Genomic DNA, 23,480 nt, shown 5'->3' on the forward strand with positions numbered 1-23,480 from the left:
AGTCATTCCTTTCCGTGGCAGCCACCTTCTGAGCTCTCATTCCTCTCCCATATAAGTGGAGAGGGAGACGCTGCTCTTTCCACTTTACCACCTGCCAACCGCGTACACCTGTGAAGAACACTCCGCCGGACGTACGCCGCCTTTTCTTCATCATGGTGCTTCTAATACTAAAACATCAGAGAAAATGCACAGTGTTCATCGTGTAGTAAAGGGCACATGTTCGGTTCTAATGCAGCTGAAAGGCATACCGCTGCACAAGGTTCGCTACGAGCTGGTCACCCTGGTCAACGACGTGAACCTCATGGATCACCGCCAGGTGCGATCCGTGGACCTCTCGCTGGGACTCCAGCGGCGCCTGTGCGCGGCTCTGGCCATCCTGGGAAAACCGAAGGTGTGTGCTACGTACGCATGACAGAGTACAAAGAACGAGACATATAGGTTTGTACAGAATGCACACGTACTACATACGCGTGGCGCATGACAGACTAGCATACCAGTCGACACGAGGGAAAAAGTAGCATTCCGGCCATGGTAGCTTTTTGATGGAGCAAAAGTGTAAAACGAACAAAAAAAAAACATGCATGAGCTGTGCTGCGTAAGTGCACGTTAGGAATTCCAGTTGAGCCCCCGTTACAACGAAATAGAAGACTCCCGGCGATTACTTCTTCATAGACCGCGTTGAGAGAGCTTCCAAGCGTAATAATTCGTTCGTTATATTCATTGCTTTGCTGTACGTCATTTCTTTATAACGAAGGCTGGACTGTATAAGTGATCAAAACCAAGCCGTGTGCTTCGCTAAGGTGCTTTTTTTCTCTGTCTTCATTCACATCGTTCCTTCGTCTCGCCCATCATAGCTCGGCTCTGGCGTCCACCGAGAGTAGCATTCTGCAAAATTCTTCAGCATGTATTGAACCGCGTATTTGTGTGAAATATGAAATTCAGGGGTGTCCGGTACTCAAGCCGAAGCTCAGCTGACAGGGGAGACAGAAGTGGGGCGGAGCGGGCTTCAATTTTGCTCCCGTGTTTGGGGTTTTGTTACATACGTTGTAAGTTTGTTCCCGATAAATCTAATTTCAAGATGGGCGCAATATTGTCGGCTCACTCTTTCTGTCTAACGCGTTTGCTAAAGCCATACAACTTTTATAAACCCTTCCAGTGGGCCGCTTAGCCTCAGCGATTTTTTTAATGAGTTTAACAGGAGGAATCCAAATGTACTAACTTCTATTAACGAGACGCATGCTATAGTTGAAAATTAAGCTATCAGACATTACCTACTAATTAACGTTTCGACTATTTCCTGCGTTACGTCATTGCTGAAAAGAGTAAGGACTGCGTATTTTAATACTGCTGGAAATCTCGGCTCAAATACTCGGAATACTGGCTCAAAATCAACATCTTCTATAAAGCGGGCTGTACGCTGTCAGGATGCTTAGTGCCGACAGCTAACATTGACTGATGTTCGCAATTCTCGAACGTCCCCCAGGTTATCATCATGGACGAGCCGACGTCCAACATGGACCCCGACGGTCGGCGAGAGATGTGGGAGCTGCTGCTTAAGATTCGCCGCAGCTGCGCCGTCTTCCTCACGACGCAGCACCTGGACGAGGCCGACGTGCTCGGGGACCGCGTATTCATCATGGCCAACGGCCGCATCAGGTAGGGCACGCTGACGGTGGCTGTGTAGGCCACGCCGAGTGGACACGTATTCCCACCGAAACGTTCTATGTGAGAGACAGTGTAGTCTGGGGTCGACAGAAGAATACCTCGCCTGCACCGCTAAGCTAATCTGTCGCGGGTGATAAAAGGAGCATAGTACCAAAAGACAGACAATGAAATAAGTTAAAGATGAAAAGGAGAGAGAGATTGAATAGATTAAAGCAGTTATCATAAATCTGTTTATTTTATGCAACATTCATGATCACTACCGTGAAATTCGTTTTTTTTTTCCTGCACGACTCAAACGGTGCTGAAGGAATCTCTACGGGCTACAAGGACGATACACCTTGACTACACACAACCTTGCGCACTTAGTGCAGAAACCATGCGAATAGAATCCCGAAAGCACACGGATTTTTGTGCATAGATCTTTTCAGTAGGGAACTTCCTACAGTACCGCAGCAAAAGACTGTTCACAATCTGCGTGGAGCCTTGAATGTGCCTCTACATTAAGCTCTTTTCAGCGTTATGTCTGAGGGAAATTAATGAGTCGAACGACATAGAAACTGCAACTGCTCGTGCAGAACGTTCTGAGGTAAACGTTTCTGGCGGCTTCCCCATTGCAGGTGCGGTGGCTCCCCCACTTTCCTCAAGCAGCGTTTCGGCACCGGCTACCACATGCGGATCAACAAGCTGCCAAAGTGCGACATCCTGGGCATCGAGTTGCTGCTTAAGAAGTACGCGCCCAAAGCCAAGCGGCAGACGGACTCGGACAACGAGGCTGTCTTTATCCTCGGCCAAATCGTGGCCACGCGGAAAATCGTCACGATGTTCAAGGTGAGGTCCCCTCTTACTTCTGCATGCATGTCCCTGCCTCGCTGCTCGGTTCTAAATGCGGGAGAAAAACTTTCGAGTAGAAGAATGACCACAACAGCCGGCCTTGGCGCGAGATGCTTTCAGTTGTATTTTTAATTTAAAATCAAGGGGCTTGCTTTGAGTATAACTGTTTCTATTCTGTCCCGCTGGAGGCCGCTAACTTCCACTGAGTCCCAGGGAATCTAGGCACTCAAGTGCGAAGCCGCATAGACCAGTAATCTGGAGCATGGGGTGCTGTAGCAAAGCTCGACGAACTCCCTCTGGGTCCTGTGCCTCTTCAGTGATCATGTCATGCCTGGTAGAAGTCACAGGGCCGAGCCAAACGCAGCCATTCTAGGAACGCTTGAAATTGTAAGCCACTTATACAACACTTTCAGGCACCCTTTTTAGCCGATGCGCAAGCTCTTCTCGAATGCCAGGAGTAAATTCAAGATGGTTCTTAGCGTTTCTTCGGAGGGCCACAGGACCTTTCTAAACGTGAATTCGATGGTGTTGGAGGAGCAGACAATAATTGATGACAGATGATGAAGACAAAGAGAAAATATATTACAGGATGTACATTGGCAAACAGCGTTACAAGTTGAGTCACACAGACAAACTAACTTAAAAGAGATTATCTCACACAGAGAAACTCGACAAGACCTTACTCATCGACCCGAGGTTAGAGTCTAGGTCTGTAGAATTAAGTGCCACTGCACGGAGCCTCTAGCTCAACTAGAGAAGACTGCCCTGCAATGATTTTACATGCAATTTTAAAGCTTTTTTAAACAAAGAAGTTAGGACGGGCGTATTTCGAGGCCCGCACTAAGCTTCGATAACCAATGGAGGTAGTAGCCACAGCCCCTGAAAGTTGGACCCAACTTCGAGCCCGGGGCATGGCTAAAAGAAAAGAAAAAAGAAACACACACACAGAAAACATTCTGAAAACCCTCTCCCCGGGTGGGAGTTCTCGATCTTATTGCTTGATGCTTTCCCCTTCCCTGCCGCACCCGCGCGTCGCCTCTCGAAGGATGAAAAGTTTTTTTCAGCTAAATGGCGGGACCACTGATCCACTGGCTCGCCGCAGGAATGTCAGACGGCGGAGAACCGCGACGCTTCGGTGCCATCGAGAATGCAAAAAAAAGAAAAAAGGGCCCATCGCGGATTGCGAGGTGGTCCATATTCTGCCGCAGTGGTAATGCTGCCTAAGACTAAGCGGCACCACGTGCTCGTTGTGCGCGCCTCGCATGCTTTCTTGGCGCGCTTAACAAAGCCAGGTGTCTCCGGCCGTCACAGCAGTGCTGTCAAGCAGCCAGTGCCTTCTGCGCCTTTGCCACTGCTTGCGGGGGTAGGAGGGGGGGGAAGGCACGCGGATAGGGGGGGGGGGGGGGAGCTCGGAGCTTCACTGAGAGCTTTCCGCGTAGACCGGAGGCCCGCAGTGAACGCAAGCTAAGGGAATAAAAAAAAATGTACGCGTTGGTGAAGCGCGGCCTTACACCAGGTATCACGCTTTTCACAGTTCCCATTTGGCTCTTGATGGTGAGCCCAGATGAGCGAACACCAGGCCTTCACATAGCACACTTTCAATCCTACCTAGGTAAATTTATGCACCAACATATGAACGCGAGAATTTCGGCCTGAGTTTACTGCTTCAATGAAGCTAATGCAGCTCACCCAATAAAAAAAACAGTTGTATTTTTTTTATGCTGGTGTCCTAATATAATCCAGTCGGACGCAACACGTCAATGTCGAAGCGTGTTGAAATAAACACAGTAGCTGGTCTAAGAGGACAAATATTTCAGGGCCCGATTAAAATAACTCTGCGTTTCTAGCTTCAATGAAGATGCACGGGCGACGTGAACACTGGCACAGAAAACATTACGGAGGCAAAGGTATTGCACAATGTTATTAACACTTGTCTCCGCTGTGTGCTGTTGACTTTCCTTTACACTCCTCCTTCCGATTTAAAAGAAAAGGAAATTGTAGTGCTCGATCATTCAGTTTTACCGTTCTCTTGAAAAGACAGCATTCAAGTGTTCTCTTTTAAACCTACGCATAACAAACTGAATAACCTTCACGCTCTAGAGGAAACCGGTTGTAATCTACCCTTCTTGCTCAAGCGAAACGAAGTTCTCGCGACAGCCGAGATGAGTTGGGACCCACTGAACGCTTCTTCAATTAAACGCTGCTTTGCCTGTGCAGGACATCGAACAGCGAAGCGAAGACTTGGGCATCGCGTCCGTGGGCTTGACGGTGACCTCCCTGGAGGACGTCCTGATTCGCGTGGGCGAGGACCATCACATTCATCGTCACCACAAGCTGCCGGAGGCTTCCAGCGACGTTGCGTCGCTCATAGATACAAAAGGTTGAGTGGCCGTCGCTTTGCCCATCAGCCGATTGCTGAAGCAAGTTGCGCGGTAGTCAGAAAATTTGCGAGCATTTAGCCTTCTGTGCCCCACGCGTGGAATGCCTGCGGGTCCAACAGTTCAGTCGTAGGATACCCACAACACTACGTCCACGAAGGGCGCACTACGTCTTGCTCCCTGGGTTGTAGTTAAGAGCGTAAGAAATGAGATGTTGCGTTCATATGAAATTATGGAATGTCTTCTTTCCCATGGCGCGGAGGCAAGAGGTAGGCTGCACCTGTCCACAGATATCTATAAAGAAATTTCCGGGGTTTCATTACGGTTGTGAATTCTCTTGTAGTGAGATTTAGGAGCCACTTGAATATCCTCAGGTCGTCGACATTGCAGAACTCTCCACTTCGGCTTTCCTCATATCGTACAGTGTTGCTCTGCCAGCCATGTTCCTGCGCCATGACCTGAGTAAACGGTGATGCTTTTCCTTGGAACCGGTATCAATACATCCGACTCATTGCTTTGCGCTCCGCGCAGGTTCATTGCTGAAGACAATGGCCAGCACGACGGCCAGCGAGCCAACCTTGATTATGCAAGTGTGGGGCCTGCTCGTCAAGCGCGCCATCTACATGTGGCGGCAGATGAAGATGCCGCTGTTCAGCTGGATAATGCCACAAACGCTGCTGGCGTTGCTGTTTTTCCTCGAGTACGTCAGCCTGAGAGGCAGCGGTCGCGCCGTGGAGCACGTGGGTCCCACGCTCCAGTACAAGTTTCTGGAGGTGGTCGACAAACCTCAGGTGAAGCTACGCAGCATAGCACTCTTGTAGCGGAAGCTGTTTGAGTACCACTTAGCTGTAAGCTAATCGGTATGTGTCCAAGGACGAAACAACGGCGTCAACGCGGGAATCACCTCGGTCTTCGGTGTTGGGTTCTGGAGGGAATTACTGTGCGGCTTAAAGTGAGCAAAATCATCTCATTTACGCCATGCCACACCTTTAGTGTATGCCCACACAAATCTTACTAGTTCCATTCATTTTAAATTCGATTTTTTAAATGTTTACTTGCGGTAGCTTTGTCCGGAAAGTTTCTTTAAAGTGGCCCCGTTTTAGGTTGTCAGCATTTTACTTGTATAGGTTAAGATCGATAGAAGACCTCGCCCGCACCACTCATGTATACTAAATAACCATCATCATCGCCTAAGTACCGGGGCCAGGAAAGTGCTCGAAACACAGAAATAAAGAAAAACTTTGATTTTCTCGCCGATCAGAAGTACAGCGGGCAGATTGTGCAGGCCGCGCAGGCAACTGCACCCTCTAGGTCGTGGCCGCACGCTTAGGATGCTCAGCAGTTAGGCTTCCTTGCAATTTTCAGTAGGACGTTCTTGTGGGCTGGTTGGTTCATAGTTCCGGAAATGTTAAAGCTGCGCAAAATATGAGGCCATAGGAAACCAGGAACACCCTGCGCCCGTGGTGTATTGTGTGTTCCTCGCTCGCCATGCCCTCATATTTTTATGCGTTGCATATTGCAATCACTCAGTTCAGCCCTTGGGCGCGGCCGGGCAGCCACCAAACCACGTGACGTGATGTCACGACAGCCGGAGGAAAAGCTGGGCCCCAACTCGCGCGGTCGCGCGCGGCCGCAGCCACCACCTGACTACCGCTCCTCCCGCTAGGGGCGCTGCGCCGGCGCGTGACGTCACGGAGGAAAAGCTGGGCCCCAACTCGCGCGGTCGCGCGCGGCCGCAGCCACCACCTGACTCCCGCTCCTCCCGCTAGGGGCGCTGCGCTATGATTGACGTCACGGCATATGTATAAAAGAGTTGCGCTCCTTCGCCGAGACAGTCTTATACCCCTGTCACACGGGCATTTCGAGGGCCCTCGAACCGATAGTCTATCGACTCAAAGGCGATCGAGCGCTGCTACACGGGCAGTTTCAATGGCGATCGAGTCAATAGCCTATCGAGTCAACGGAGCAGCACGGAACTCCATCGAGATATGCAACGCATTCTTGGCTTAACCAAGCTAAGCCTGGCCATTTTTTAAATTGGTTTTTGGGGGAAGGAAATGGCGCTGTATCTGCCTCATATATCGTTGGACACCTGCACCGCGCCGTAAGAGAAGGGAGAAAGGAGGGAGTGAAAGAAGAAAGGAAGTGAGAGGTGCCGTAGTGGAGGGCTCCGGAATAATTTCGACCACCTGGGGATCTTTAACGTGGACTTCCATCGCACAGCACACGGGCGCCTTAGCGTTTTTCCTCCATAAAAACCCAGCCTCCGCGGTCGGGTTCGAACCCGGGAACTTCTCATATTTTGCGCTGCAGAAATTTTCATGTTCCCGTAATATTTGTGGGCACCGGTACATTTAAAGCAAGACAAATTCATTTCACATTAGTATGCAAATGGTGCCGTCAGCGCTAGAGTCTGCGCCAGCCGTGCGCATACCCAACCATTATGGACGAAAACATTTTTGAGTTAGAAAGAGTTTACGAACGCCATTTCTTATATACTGTAAGATTTCCCTATAAAAATCAATATCTCGATAGAGCTTTTGTCGGAAGGCTTGCATTTGTTTTCTATTATCGTTTTTGCTACCGTCAAAATCATTCACATTGGTTTTCTATGGCAGTCTTAACTGCCCGAAGCGAGCTATAGAAAAACGATAAAATATATTTTGCGACACATCGAAAGCATGGACCATTACCTTCAATATTGTCATAACTGCGTCTTACAGTTCTGCAGTTTTAAATTTTTTTTCCAAGAATGCTGAACATACTCTCCTTGAAAGTTTCATAACCGGCATTCGTATACCTTCTGCACCGCTTCAGACTGTTTTAATTTGAATAGGACGAGCTGTCGGGCTAGTTGGTGCTGATCCATTGTGGTTTACAGCGCTTACACACGTACAGGACATCAGCGCCTGTGCCGTCGTCTTTTCTGTTTCTGTCCCCTGTCCGTGTGTCTAGCGCTGTAAACCACGATGCTTTAACTTGCTTTGATGTCCACTCTGTTACCACTGCTGACCCCCATCTATTTGCTGCTGTTAACCCTTGTTCTGCTTACGTAAGTTTTCTCTTGTTAAATCATTACTGTCTGGAGTGTCCTAGTGGGCTGGGTGTCAATGAAATGGACGGACTGCACAGCCCTGTAACTTCTCCCTTAAAGGGTTTACCGCAAGTAGCTGCGCAATGGAAGGTGATTGAAAGGCTAAAGGAGCGGCAGCAGGGCCCAGCGGAGAAATGGCAAGGAAATGGAAAAGGAGGAAAGTCCGGCTAGAGATGTAGGGAGGTCGGGCCAAATAGGACGCGGGCACCACACGCAGTGGGCCCGTTTCGACACCAGAAGTGCTTTGTCAGGTGGCGCCCCTACGCAGAGTGGAGTGAGTCGGAACTTGGAAGAGCAGGGTCTGCTACTCCCCCCCCCCCCCCCCCGATGGTATATACACTCCAACGATTCCGAAAACCTCACTTACTTACTGTAAGATATCTCACTACCTCACTATCACACTACTATCGCAAAGGAACAGTAAGTTTCCTTGCGATGGTGCTGATGAACATTCCTGGTGCTGGTGCAGGGTTTCCTGCAGGTAGACTCCACCCAGCAGTATTTCTTCGACCGGTGGTTCGAGTCGCTGTCGGACTCCTCTTTTCACATGAAGTCGCTCGATACGAGCGTCGACGTCATGGCCGCTCTTCTGAGCGCATCCAAGGAGTCTCTCTACGCCTACGTCTTCAACACCCACTTCGGCCTCCAGATGACTGAGGAAGCTGGGTGAGCCTCGGCGCCATTGTTCCAATATGTGAACGTCATAGCGGGTGCCGTAACAGACACTGTGCGGCTGAACAGGTAGGGCCACCTATCGTTTCCACCTAGATGTATGTGACGTGAGGGCTTTCAACTCGATGCCCCTATAGCGATTGGAGGACAACCTTCGGTGTCTCTAGAGTAGAAGCCGCAAGCGCGAGGCGCCACCCTCGTAAAGTATGCAGTACTTTGCACTCAGGAGCCAAGAACCCCAGTTGTGGAATTGAGCTGGTAAATTATACTTATAGCCGGAGAAACAAGACAGTCGGTCAGCCAGCCGATGCAATTCGGAATGAGAATTATGGTACATGAAATCTATAAGCTGAGCATGTGAATACTGAAGCACAGTAAAATGCAAGTTGTCTGGAATCGTGATTTTTCGGCATGTAGATAAACTGCACCTTCGTCAGTCCTGAACTGCGCTGTCTTTGCGAACTGCTGAACTGTCCGGACCGGAGGCGCATCATACGTCAAATTTGAAGTGGAACCCTTTTCGTAAGCCTCCACGCTTTTACCCCATAGGCTAGTACCGCTAAGATACAGCTGTTTCATACTCTTCTCTTGAGGGCTATTTGGTAAACTGCCATTCATGATCTGAGAGAACCTGCCAAATGCTCTCCACCCCATGTTTCGTGCATCACTAGCAACAGAAGCTGCGAAGTGCGGCTCGCTGCGTAATCTTTTTTTTTTTTTTGCTTTGGAGGCTAAAACGGGTCTTCTCTGGGAACAAATCATTCGCAGGAACGTGCTCTGGTACAACGGCGAGATACAGCACATGGCGCCCCTGGTGACAAGGCTGTACAACACGGCTCGCCTGCGGAACATCACTAACGTGACGACGGCCGAGTTCACCTTCGACGTCACGTCGCGAGGCATCGAGGAGGAGCGAGAAGCAGTGGAGCACGCCAGCAGGGAGTCGGAAAGCATTCGCAGCCAGAACACGTACCGGACGCTGGTGCCTAAAATTCTGCGCTCCATCTTTTTCCCGCTCGTCTCCAGCCTGATGTGCAGCAACTTCGTCCTGTTTCCCATCTCGGAGAGGGCACTGCAGGCAAGTGTTTCCTAAGAGGTATTTATAAGAAACTATTAGTATATTGTGACATTAATCTTCAGAAGAATTCCGTCTGTAATGGGAACCACTTTTGTAGTGTAAGTACCTCAAAAACGAGCATTTTGCTCGTTTATTCTCAGCAGTTAAAAATCGGGCGCCTTACTTTCCGAGAAGCGGCTTTTATTCCAGCGTAGTAAGGAATTACACGTCTGCATAGATCAGAAGGTTATGAAGAAGTCATTGGCGATTAAAAACAAACAAGAAATGATGGTTTGAAGATAAACAAGTCTTGTAACGGTTACTGAAGCACAAGCTTCTGATTTACGCCTTTACTAGCCAGTTAAGTGTCACCAGCCCTCTGCAAATGTGAGGTCTCTGAACATTTGATCATCCCATTATACATTCTCTCACTACAATATGTTCGTTCTACTGTCATGTCATTGAAAAGCACTGCCGTTTTACACCATTGAGATCCGTGTTCGCTGACAAAAGCTGAAGCTTGGGAGCTCAGTGGTTCGCGAATGACGTGTGCAGGTGAAGCACCTGCACATGATCTCGGGCATGGGTCCGCTGCTCTACTGGCTCACAAACTATGCCTTCGACTTCATGTTCTACATCGGTACTGCCATGATGGTTCTGCCGCCCCTGGCATACATCCCGCAAACCCAGCTCACCGCCAGCGACATTCGTAAGCTCCTCATTTTTAACGGCGTATTGAAACAAAACAACAGCTTCAAGACACAAACTTGTACAATTATATTTGCATGTGGAGGAAGCTGAATGAAGGAACATTATATGCGAAAAGAATGAATGAGAAAACACGTATTGACATTCTATTGCATGGAGCACCGCCATTCATGGGCTTCCAACGGCATCTTCTTTCGCAGGGCTCATCTTCATGCTCAACTTGCTCCACGGCTACGCGGCTCTCCCCATGATCTACATGTGCTCCTTCCTGTTCGACAGTCCCACAGTCGGATTCTCAGTGATTGCCATCTCCACTTTCATCGTCTGTGAGTACCTTTCTCTGCTGATAACGCGTACAGCAAAGCTACCAGGCAGCCGATGACGAAGGAGCCGTGCCTGAGCCCTCAGGGCAGTCATAATATTTTCTCCTTCGATTGTGTTCCACGTTTAATATGGAGCTAGTGGCGGATGGCGAGGAGAATGAGAATACAATTCGCATCGAATCGAATATATTAAAGCGATGCAGGAATACTGTATGTGTTAATTTGAGCGTCAATTGCGAAGGCACAGGGCGCGCTTTTATAAAAATGGTATATAGACAGTGACTTCTAATTGATTCTATTGCCTTCGTATAGATATTTCTTTTTGTCTTTTCATAGTCTATGGACTGTCTATAGACAGTCTACTAAAAGTGTACGGCTGTAAAGCTACAGATTGTCTGTAGGCTACCTATACTACTTGTATTGCCTATAGACTGCTCCGTATGTTTTGACTATAGAAAGTCTATATACTTAGACAGAAGTTTATCGACAGTCTATAGACTAGCTAAATAAATTTTGTAAGGGCGGTCGCCTTGTCACCTGGTCCGTCTTGACTCATGGTAGCTTCTTTACTTCGGTTTAGCAGTAGACGGGTAACATACTATTTTGCCCGCGCACGTGACACCCTGTCCTGTCATTGTTATGCAATATAGCTGCAGAACTCGCATAGATGTACCTGCTCGATGGATGAACCGTAGGACCTTCAGGAAAAAAATAACGGAGGAAAAGCAGCATTTAGACAAGGCTGGATTAGGACGTGGCAGCTCGAAATAGAAAATTATAAGCAAGTTGTGTGCGGGAATAATTTAGAGAATAAAGACACACGAAATACTGACTCGGTTGCCTGCCATACGTATACTAGCCTACAAAAGAGATAAAAATGTAACGAGAAGTAAAGTTCTGTAACGTGCGCTGACTGGTTAGCGCGTTTTCGAATGGAATGGAATTTATGCAACTTATTGCCGTTTATCGAAGTCATTATAGAAGTTCCAGGGAAATACATTGATTCCGTATGGCACGGCCTGCCTTCTCTCTTTCGGTAGCGTCCGCGGGCTGCGTCGGATGGGTGTTCAAGGAGCACTACAGCGACGACATCGAGAGTGCGGGCCTCACCACCGTGCTCGAGGTGGCGCTGCAGGTCCTGCGGCTTCTGCCCTCGCAATCATACTCACGAGGCATGACCAAGATCCTGCAGCTGGCCCAAGAGAACGCCCTTTGTCGCAGAGGCGGCATTGAGCTGCAGAGCCGCTGTCACGCCGGTGACGCCAAGGCCCACCTGTCGCTGTGGGAATGCTGCCTGCGTGAGTTGGTGTACTCGGGCACTGTTCCCTTGCCACCGGTCGGTCCTTAGGCGCTTTGTGCCTTAGGGTAATATAGCAGATGGGACGCATTCTCGAAACCGTGCAAAACCAGACTGGCCCAGGGCATGTTAACGTGAGAGCCACACATTGTAGGATTCGGGGTGCTTGCATCAAACGCTGCACATGGCATCTGACCCTGCGCAGTATTCTGTTAAGAATTATTAATCATTTGACTAAAGAGTTATTAGACACCTTAAGCATACCTTGTACCGTGTTGCCGTTACTGGTAGCGGAGTACAGGGAGCCCGTGAGCAGCCAATGCGCATGCGCAAATCGCCTTGACGGCTCCAGATGGCGCCAGGTACCCGGCAGCTGAGCGCGCGCCTACAGCATCGGCACCAATCATCACGTGGTCACCAGCGGTGGGCGGGCTCCCGGCACTGAGGTACGGTAACGGTGACCCGGTATACTAAAGATGTCTGTTATCTTGCTGCTGCGCTAACCATGAACGGGAGATTAAATTCGAGCTCCGGAGCTGCTTCCTCGCCGGGGACGTTAAGGCCCAACTACGCTGGCAGAGAGCCAACTGATGATCCGGCAGTAAGCAAGGCTAATCCCACCTGTAGCATACAACAAAACTCAACTCGGCTGATGATATGAGATAAGGGATAATGCCGGGAAATGCGGCTAATATAACTTGAAGACAGGTCTAACTATAAGCGTCAGGGGCCTTGCTCTTCCTGTTCACTGAAGCAGCCTGCCTAACTATGATGATGACTATGGTCAGTCTTAAACAAACCAAGATGAGGACCAATAAAACCTCCGCAGCATACTGAATAATAATCTTCATAGCACTACAAGCGTTGCTCTCAGCCATGCTGCAGCGTATACTTATTAATCCGTGTTTCTTGCGGCACGCGTGATAGACGCCGATTCTGCGGACCCGTACGATTACGCCATCCAGCCGTTGGACATGCATCCTTACTCCGCCTTCTACGACCTGCTCACCCTCTCCGTGGAGGGCGTGGCGGTGTTCGCACTGCTGCTCTGCGTCGAGTATTGGCTGCCCCGGCTGGACCGCTATCTGAGCTCGCTCGAGCCGTCCGCCTACCGGGACGACGCTTTGTACGCTCCCATGCCTATCCACTCACCCATCGGACAGGGCCTCGGGGGACCAAAGAAGGCAAGCTTGTCCCGCTTTGATTGCTTCGTTTTGTCATGGGCAGATCCTAGTGTGAAAGGAGGTAAAACTAGCTGTAGAGAGTGCCGTGACGTCATTGGCCAGCATCGTCTAAACATTAGTGGTAGCACAGTAGCTACGGCCCTGTTTTGGTTCTCGGCATCAGACTTATGTACATTGAGGCCTATAGATCTTCCGCACGCGTTCTGCTCTAAATTTTTTCATCCCGAGTGCTGTTCTTAACCGCGAAATCTCCACAAAAACCCTTATTGTATGTTGGCACTCCGTGAATTTTCCGGCCAACCTGGAGTGTATTAATGGGTGGTAGTCTAGCAAGGACCTTGTAGTTCTCTCTTGCACAACAGCTTTCCCCTGAATTCACATTGATGGCAGAGCTTAAATGTACAGCATGAACACTCCTTTATAGCTTCTATTAGGCTAGCGACAGCTCTTGATTTGTACTAGTTAAGAAACATAGACTAGTGAGGTTGGAATATAGAGGTGCCGCCTATTAGTTGGACTGCCATCTATTGGTGGCGCTGCGGTTTTCTCTTCCTCCGGCAAACAGATCTATTTAGCAGCCTTAAGCAGCACATCTGATTGCCGCAAGTGATGCAACTGTAAGCTAGCTTTTTGTTTTGGGTGATTACAAGTGCCAGATTTTGTAGATGGTTTTGATACATCGGTTCTTCAAGGAACAAATGAACACTGGGCAGTTTAACTGTACACATGTCCAGAAACGCAGATACAGTTGACACCACGTGCACGGACTGCGGTTTAATCGTAAAACAAAAAGATTAGCTGTGGTTCAACCTGGATGAACCTCAGTAAGACGAGCGAAAGCTCTGTTAAGGTAAGCACACGCCACGTGCTTTTAAAAAACGAACGGCGCGTCACGCGATATCCGGCAGTTGCGAGAGTGCCGTCGGCTCCGCATACGCAGCTGCGGCGCGGCGCAGCTAGTCACGTGATTCGATATTTGCGAGGACAGCGAGCGCCATTGGTTCAACGCGCGCAGCTGTGGCGAGGCGTGGCATATCTTCAGAGGCGAGCCTTTGCTCCTTCTGATTTGAAGGTCAAATTTCATAGCCGCATGACCTTCAGCTTTGTACGGGAGAAGTAGAGCTTTCGATTTAAAATCGCTAGTAACGTTCCTCCAAAATTGTTTGTATTTAATTTTCATTCCTAGCAATTAGACAACATGCATATGCTTGCCGAGTTCTGCGGCCGTGGATATGTTTCTCCCTATGTTTCAGGGTTTTTTTTTTTTCGTGCCTTATTTGTGAAACATTTTCTTCAAAATAAACAACCTATTCCAGAAACATCTCTTATTTTTTAGGGCACAATTTCACGACCAGTATACAATCAGAAGTATGTACTCCATAGACCACCTAAAGGGAAGGCAGTCAAGCGGTCAAATTAATGGTGTTCAGTAATCGCTTTAAGCACGCCTGCGTCAAGCCTAAGCACCTTACGCCCTATTCTCATTGCAGCCGTCGGATCAGCACGAGGACACGGACGTAATGCGGGAGGACAAACTCGTAAACGGCCTCCTCTCCGGACAGGCGATAGTGCCTGCCGAGGTCCGGCCTTTCGTGATCGTGCACCGCCTGTACAAGGCCTACGGATACATCGACAGCAATTCTGTTCTGCAGGTGGGCGCTCTTGGGACTGGCCGGCTTGTTATAATCATACCTAACAATTCTGGTCTCGTTTGGTTTAGGGGGGTATAACTTCTCAAAGAGACCCAGGATATGAGAGATGCCGTAGTGAAGGGCTCCGGGAATTTCGACCACCTGGAGTTCTTTAACGTGCACTGACATCGCACAGTACACGGGCCTCTAGAATTTCGCCTCCATCGAAATTCGACCGCCGCGGCCGGGATCGAACCCGCGTCTTTCGGGTCAGCAGCCGAGCGCCATAACCACTCAGCCACCGCGGTGGCTCCTAACAATTCTGAACAAAAGGATTTTTGAACGGGAAAGAGTTTATGAGCGCAATTTTTTCTTTATATAATGCAAGATTTTACTGTAACAAATCAATTTATCGACAGATCTCCGGTCGGCAGGTTTGCATTTTAGCTATCAACGTTTCTACTATTGTCGAAAGCGTTTGTCATTGGTTTTTTATGGCACTTTTAACTGTTCGGTACGAGCGATGGAAAAACATTAAGCTAAACACCGGAAGATGGGACCATTGACTTGAGCATTTTCATAACACCTAAGCTAAACACCGAAAGATTGGACCATTGACTTGTGGATTTTCATAACACCTATACTTGCGATTTTGGAATATTCAAAATTTTTGTCCAACAATGTTGGACTTGGTCGATTGCTGTATTTACCGAGCGTATCTCGCCTTCGAGAGATTAATTTTATAAATGGGTGTTGGTTAAATTCGTTTAGAGAGTGAACAGGGCTGGATGGCCGTAGCATTGGATTTGCTCTTTAGTAACGCGTTAGTTTTGTTAACTGAAGGGATATGAAAGAAGCCTTTGTCCTGTAGTCCACGTTCTTAGGCTTTGGGGATAATGGCGGGCTGGTAAATTGCTTACAAGTGAACGATATTCAAGAATCAGTGTTTACTATTATGAACCTTAAACACCACCAAAAAATAGCGGCCAGTTACAGAAGACTTTGGTCGATGGACTCGGCGTTGCTGAGTGTTGCGACTTCAAATCCCACCGAATGCCTGAGCAAAATGTTGTGCAGGGGGGCCGCATGCGATATATGTCTGACGGAGTGTGTACACACTCAGATTAGCGCCATCTACAGTCCTGCGAACGAGATGAGTAGCATCATATAGAGCACTCCAAACTCCCGTAATTGATACAAGGCAGACCATTGTGCGGCGCGCAGTGAAAGTAGGTCGCGCGCAGGGACTGAGTTTCACCGTCCGCTCTGGTGAGTGCTTCGGCCTGCTGGGCGTCAACGGTGTGGGCAAGACCACGACGTTTCGGATCCTGACGGGTCAGCTGCTGCCGCACGAAGGAGACGCCTACGTGGCTGGATTTTCCCTCATCTGGAACACGGCGCAGGTGAGACGCGATCAAGTGGGGTGATATAAGAGGTAAATATCTTGTATACGCCGACACCCTGCTAATACTGCAGGGAAGAAAAAGTCACGTTCGCCCTTCGTCGTATCCGAAGTTTCGGAGGAAACTTTCGACCAGAAAGAATAAAAAGTTAAGCAGGGTGAAACCAGGGTTATACCCAAAGATCGAGCGATAGCATTTTGGTAATAGCCTGGGCCAAATTGGGAGGTCGCCATCGTGTCGGGCATGGTCAATTATAGTTGCACATCAATTTTGGTACAAATAGGAGAAGGTCAAATTTGGGTTGTGGCCCGAGCCAATTTTTTGGAAATGACTTGGGCAAAATTTCGAGGTCGCTATTGTGTCTGGCATATTCAGTTACAGTTGGACACCAGTTTTGGTCCAAATCGGCCAAGGTCAATACGTCAAAGTTAATCTGTTGCAATACTGTAGTTCTCAAGGTTAAACCAAGTTCAAATCAGGCATGGATGGTGAGCGACTTAGGCGCTGGGTAGAGCTATCGCTCTAAAAAACTGGAAGGCGACATTCATCTTCGCACGCAGTTGTCTGCGTGACACTGCGTGATGAAACCGCTCAGTACGACAATTATCGCAATGCCGTACGTTTTCCGTATGCCTCCTATAGAAACCATACGGGATATACGGACTCCACCAGGACGCTATGTGCGATGCATACCGGAAAATTGAAATACATGCGGACTCCGCTTGACAACATGCCGATCATGTGGAAAGCTCGTGGAAACCATACAAAATTAACATGTAAACCACACGGAAAACAAAAGAAGCGCCCGGATTTCGCTATATATCTTCTTTACCACACGGAGTCCTTTTTACCATTATCCCATACGCAGGGCTCAAACAAGATGATGACGGAGAGCTCTCGCGGTATATTTTCCCGGGGAGTGCATTGAACTGATTTGCAGAAAATACATTAATGTGCTACGTTTCTCGCCAACACACTGACGAAATACTCGTATTGTCTCTGTAGGAACTACACTGGTAATTCGCAATGATATCGGTTGGCACAACTGATTGGTAAAAGAAAAGCAGACAACATAAATAATGTGAGCTTGACATGGAATGCGTACACCCGCAGTCTCAGCGCTACGTGGGATACTGTCCTCAACGGGACGGCCTGCTGGAAATGTTGACAGGCACCGAGACGCTCGTGCTGTTCGGGCGGCTTAAGGGTGTCCCCATGTCGGCCGAGTACCTCAGCGTGTTGCTGGACATCTTCCACCTCGGTGAATTCGCGGAGCAACTAATCTGCACGTTCAGGTGGGTGCGGTATTTCTTAAGAACTCAGGAGAACCGCAGTTGGTGTGAATGACGAAACAAGTGGGTAAATTATACGTTAGCTTAGCTGATGCGTCTAGCTCTGGTAACGATAAGGTAACGCACTGTGGTTATATCTTATATTTTAGTCTAGAATGTCAGATGATGGACACATTAGACAGTTTTAGCTGTGCGTACGCAAAGAGTTAGCGTACGCGAGGAGTTTGCGGGGACGGTAGTGCGCATGCGCAGAACGCAAGCGCAAGCCTTGCGTCTTGCGTACGGTAGCCTTGCGTACGGTAGCCAGCGGAGTTTGCGTTGCGGCGCTTGCGTGGCTTGCGTACGCTAACTTTGACAAGATGGCGGCGCCCTGCTCGCCCGCTTCGGAATAAATACATGTCGCCGCTGGATTCTTCGACGCAATAGCTCGCTCAAATGGTAGCGGTTCGCTTTTATTTCGCCTAATCTTGCCCACACGTAGCGGTATAAGCGATAACTAGCGCCTGTTTTTCAGATAATTTGGCAATCTTCAAGCTCCTAGGCCTAACTATATTCAGTGTGTTTACCTCGTAGCAACGACACCTGGCGAAGCAGTTTTCTAACTTTTAGCCAGATCTTGCATTTTCTTCGGTTTGCATAGTTTTTCTTCTTGGAACAAAAAAGGCTCCCAATGCACTCACAGTAGTTATCAGTAATCACGGATTTAATTTCTTCAACCGAGCGTTGATGTGGTTTGACTTCTTGTCACTAGATGGCGCCACGTGCGCCTGAAGGACGCTACGGCACGGTCAGCTAAAACTATACTTCGGAGCAGACAGCGTAACGCACGCAGCGCCGTAGCTCTTTGCGTACGCAAGCACTTGCGTACGGACAGCTAAAACTGTCTATTTACTCATTCCCATTCAAAACTCACGCAGTACTCGTTACAGCGCTGCAGGTTTTTCTTCTTTATGGTCAGTGGACTTAGTAGTTGGACTTGCTTTTTCTCTTCAGATAAGAAGATTGGTTGATCGCTGTCACTTTTATTTAGTGCTGTCGTGCTTTTTAGTTGAATAAGTAACTGTAACTTTTTTGGTTTTTGTGCTCTTGCATCTCCACTTTCTTCGTTTCATATTGAGAGCTGTGAAGGCCTTGTCGTAAAGTGTTGTGTGGGAACCGCACTGGACTTAAACAAGACACACATTAAGGACGACAGACGAAGCGGGAACTTTCAACTCTTTCAACTTGACTTCAAAGTTCGCGCATCGTCTGTCGGCCTTTAAGTGAGTCTTGTTTTCTTAAGTCCAGCGTGGTTCCCACACGATGAACCACCAACTAGCCCCTGCAGTTGCTCTCTTCGTCGTAAAGTAACCTAGGAAGTTTCTACTTTCAGATACCCTCTTGAATAGATGGCGATCTCGATGAATCTAGAGGGAGCAGCTGATAAGACACAGCTTGTACACGTATCGCCGACTCAGCGACAAGGGATGTGACATAAGCATGCATATTAGCGAGCAGTTTTGAATGCCGTTAGTGCAGCATGAGACACACAGCTAGCGCAGCCACTCTCACCTTAAATGCTGAACAGAGCCTCGTTCACGAGAAAGTTAGAATGTGGGAGTACTGGTCGTGGTTCTGCCTGGATCGAGTTGCACAAAGCCTTTACGTCCGCGAAAACATTCAGTTGTGCCAAAATGCGTAAAATCGGACTTCAGACCTCCCTCAAACCATTTCTAAGGATGGTTAGTTCGTGTGGGAACAAAATCTGGTTAATGTCCGCTTGCATTTTTACGCTTATTTTTTCATGAAATAATGGCTGCTCTTTAAGGGACTGAAAGTTGTCGCAGCGCAGTTAGTCCCCAAAGGGCGGATCACTAAAAAACTTTTAATCTCTTCTGGATTACATTAGAGCTAACGGTACTTGGTAATAAAACACATCGGCGCCTCTCTTCACGCAACGTAAACTATCTGCTCTCGGGTATTCTCAGTTGCATATTACCTTCAATTGCGTGCAGTGCTGGCAACAGGCGCAAGCTCTCGTTATGCGTGGCCATGATGGGCGTGCCCCGGCTGCTGCTTCTGGACGAGCCCTACGCCGGCATAGGCACCACTGCACGCAAACGCATCGTCAGCTACGTCAGCGCGCTGCAGAGGACCACCAAGTTCTCCATCTTGCTCAGCTCGCACAGGTGAGGCAGCTGGTGACAAGGAAAATATGCGGCCGGAGAGCCCGGGACAACTTGAGTACGGTTAGGCATTCATTCTGACGCGCCTGTCAAGCAAGATACACTTATAGACGATGCAAGTTGGAGTACAAATGCTATCAGTGGCATCAGCCTGAGAAATCTCGCACGCGCGCGTACGTGCGCACAACACACACGCAAATGCGCGCACACGCACGCACATGCGCATGCGCAGTCAGCACAGGCTGCAAAATTTGCGCTCGAAGAACTGGTTGAATCCCGGTGCTTGTATCACTCTTATAGCAGCAACCATCTGAATATTCAAAGAATCACTGGCGATCTTGGAGGGAGGGCTAAAATAGAGGAGAAAAGAAATAACAGACTTCCTTCTGAATTGCTCTGAACCTATGCCCTTACATGTTCAGGTCCACGATGAATCCAAATACTGAAGATGAGAAATAGAGAACGAAAGGACGAGTGCAGCAATCACTCTTCACAGACTTTCGGTTTTCTCGAAGCATGGTTTCTTTTTGTGTGCTTGTAACTTATGCTCATAAACTATGATACCTATTCCACTGAAATGTTTTCGGTAGCAACAGTAACGACAAAAATAGTTCGCAAAGTTGTGTTGTTCATTTACTGAATTAAAATAAATGTGGACATTACGTACGATGGCAAGCTCACTGAAATGGTTTCGGAAGCTAGAGAAGTAGTTAGCTTGTTTGTTTTGTGGAGTTGAACGCCCCAAGGCGACTCAGGCTATCAGAACGCTGTAGTGTAGGCCTCTGGAAAAGTTCGACCACCTGAACCTGACATCGCAAAGTACACGGACCTCTAGAATTTTGCCTTCATCGAAATGCGACCGCCGCGGCCGGGATCAAACCTGCATGTGTATTGCGGATCGGCAGCCGAACACTATAACCACAGTGAGCCACCACAGCGGCTAGAGCAGTAGTGACCTGGACACAACCGGACCTGCAGAAAAGGGGTTCGCATAAATTTGTTGTCCACTTATTGAATAAAAAAGTGTTGAAAGGTAAGGGATTGTAGTTCTGGATGTGTAAGTTAAATGCGGCTGAGGGAAAAACGTACAATGAACTAAATATTTAGAAACAAAGTGGCGAACGTTTCTTTTTAGGTTCTTTTTTTGTAACTATTGTTTTTAGGGAATATTTAGGTGAGTTTTAAAAAAATTTCATAGCACGAAATCTAACCTTTTTATGGTGTGTTTATTTAAGGTCTTTCTGAATGCCACAAGTTAATGAATCGTTTACAGGTGCTTCACTGTAAATGCTTGAAGACACTCTTAGCGCATTTTCCCTGTTTTGAGCACGTTTAACCATGAAACCGCGTCACAGCATGGCCGACGTGGAGTTCCTGTGCAACCGCATCGCCATCCTCGGCGCGGGCCGTCTCCAGTGCCTTGGCTCGCTGGCGCACCTCAAGGAGAAATTCGGCAAGGGGTACACCATCACAGTGAAGACGTACCCCGACCGCAAGCAAGACTTCATCTACCAGAAAGAGGTGGCCGCGGACGTGGCCAAGAACTTCAAAGAAGCTGAGCTTGTACACAGCTACGAGGTACTTGCCTCCCCAACCCCACAATGCACTCATACATGCATTTTTGGTTCTTTTGATGTAGTTGTTTTATTGTTAATGAGTGCTAGAGCGATGAAAAGACCACGACTTATTAAATGAGGTCCGTGACAGACTCACGCTCTGGCGCCAACATGTACAGGGTTGGCAAAAAGTTCCTAGGCTAGAAGGTCTACACTTAAGCCCTACAGTTATGCATTTGTGACATCCCCAATATGGTCGTCACTCTTGAAAACCTTCATAGCTATTTGAGCTCATAAGTGACCATGTACACCACTGAAAAGCACAGCCTGTGGCCCGGGAACCTTTGACAAACCTCCCTGCACTTGTCTTTGAGCACCTTCGTTAAGCTCTGTTATGCTGAGTGTAACCAGAAGCAGCGCGGTAAATGCCTTTGAAACTCGTCACTTGCAAGGTTATGTCAGTTGGTTTCTATAAAACGCTCTATTTCACTCAATGCTGTGCTCCTGGTCCTGTCACCTTAGCTAGAAGCCGTTAACTGACGTTTCTATTCTTCCACATTAACGGTTCTACAAGGCAGCTGTCATCACCCGTACCTGGCTCAGTTAGAAAAAATTCATACGTAGAAACAGTGATATGAGACAGCGACCAGGGTTTGCATTTGCTCTTCGGATAAAATACATATGTCAAAGCGCTGTGAAAAGCAAACATGTAAATGGAAGCTTACTAAATGTTCCCTACTCGCACTGTCTTCTGCTAGATGTATAGCAAGGCAGTCGTCCAGTTAGCGCTTCGTTCTGACCAGACCTGTCACTTTGCGCAGGGTCAGCTGGAGTTCCGGATGTCTCGGGTTCGCATGCTGTGGAGTGAGATGTTCACGCGCATGGCGAAGATCAAGAAGAAGTTCAAGCTCCAGGACTTCTTCATCACTGACACATCGCTGGAGCAGATCTTCCTGAGTGTTACTCGGAAGGAGGCCAGCGAGGCGGCTGCCGCGGCTGCGGCTCAGGCTCCGGCTGCGCCGCCAGTTGCTTTGCCCACCACGCTGGGAATATAAAAGCCAAGATCCTGGCAACTGCTGCTTTGCATCGTGTTTAAACTGTTTATTACTTTTGACGCAACCACCTCCCACAAAGCGCGAGACGTGCGAATGTTCAAAAGCACAGCCTGTGGACCGGGAACCTTAGACTAGCCCTGCACTTGTCTTTGCGCATCTTCGTTATGCACAGTTATGTTGAGTGTAACGAGAAGCCGCGCGGTAAATGTCCTTCAAACTGGCCGCTTGCAAGGTTCTGGGACTTGTATTCTGAAAACCCTCTATTCCCCTCAAAGCTGTGTTCCTGGTTCTGCTCAAGAATAGGATACAGTGGCACTAATAAGTGGTACCCCAGACTCCCGCCAATGCCCAAATCAACACTATCGGCGTTGCTGATAGTGTTGATAGTATCGGCAACACTATCGGCATTTCTGATAGTGTTGCCGATAGAAGAATACGAATGGAGATGAAGAGAAAAACTAATACCAGCGCGAGCGAGAAAGGAGGAGGGGGATCTTCTTGGCAAGTCCATCTGGTTGCATTACGTTATTGGGATGAATTACGTTACTGAGATAAGGAAACTGCCGTTAAGCTTACCATAATCTTGATTTCTAACAAAGCGAATACCATGATTGTAGGGCGCGCCCCTTGAATGCCAGCTAGCACAACGAACAACGAAGTAAACATTAGGAATGTGCTGAGGCTAATGCAGCGTCCGCGCAAATCTGGCGTAGCTACAGCTGGGTTTTAAGGACTACCAAACATGCTTTCGCGGCGGACGACCACCACTCCTCAGTCTACCTTGCCGCATCCTTCGAGGCCTATGACCCAGGAGAGGCGCAGACTATTTCCATCGCAACCATCAAAGCACAGGAGATATGCGCGGCTCACACATTATCACAGACCCTCAGGCTGCGTGTCCGGCTTTCTCCAGCGGCCGAGTTCGCAAACTTGGCCTCCGCATTATGGGCGCTACGCTGAGTAAGCAGCGTGCAGTGACAATCGCGCATGACGTCACTTCAACGCGTCCTGGCAACACGCTGATTTATTTACATGCTGCGGAGTCGCGCATGACGTCGCACCAACGCGCCCCACTGGGAAGTCTTAGACTGATGGCCCCAGAGACAGCATGATGGCATCCCGCGCATTACAGCAGAAAAGACAACTACCTATGAATGATCAATATTAAG

At 48.6% G+C, this 23,480-nt stretch overlaps 2 protein-coding genes across 2 annotated transcripts; both read left to right on the top strand.

The window, feature by feature from the left end:
* The first annotated feature begins 241 nt into the window (after positions 1–241).
* Positions 242–9,733, top strand: LOC144108115 (phospholipid-transporting ATPase ABCA3-like). The gene is made up of 7 exons (XM_077641396.1): positions 242–391; positions 1,484–1,656; positions 2,283–2,493; positions 4,714–4,876; positions 5,406–5,683; positions 8,438–8,634; positions 9,409–9,733. Exons 1-7 carry the CDS (start codon positions 302–304, stop codon positions 9,731–9,733), a joined length of 1,437 nt encoding a protein of 478 aa, XP_077497522.1. The 5' UTR covers positions 242–301.
* A 520-nt stretch (positions 9,734–10,253) lies between these two features.
* LOC144108116 (ATP-binding cassette sub-family A member 7-like) lies at positions 10,254–22,311 on the top strand. The gene is made up of 10 exons (XM_077641397.1): positions 10,254–10,406; positions 10,606–10,731; positions 11,769–12,026; positions 12,953–13,209; positions 14,712–14,861; positions 16,085–16,243; positions 17,357–17,538; positions 19,530–19,703; positions 21,056–21,278; positions 22,078–22,311. The coding sequence occupies exons 1-10, from the start codon at positions 10,268–10,270 to the stop codon at positions 22,309–22,311; spliced, it is 1,902 nt and encodes a 633-aa protein (XP_077497523.1). The 5' UTR covers positions 10,254–10,267.
* The last annotated feature ends 1,169 nt before the right edge of the window (positions 22,312–23,480 follow it).

Source organism: Amblyomma americanum, chromosome 10 (assembly GCF_052857255.1).
Source record: "Amblyomma americanum isolate KBUSLIRL-KWMA chromosome 10, ASM5285725v1, whole genome shotgun sequence".
Classification (NCBI taxonomy): domain Eukaryota; kingdom Metazoa; phylum Arthropoda; class Arachnida; order Ixodida; family Ixodidae; genus Amblyomma; species Amblyomma americanum.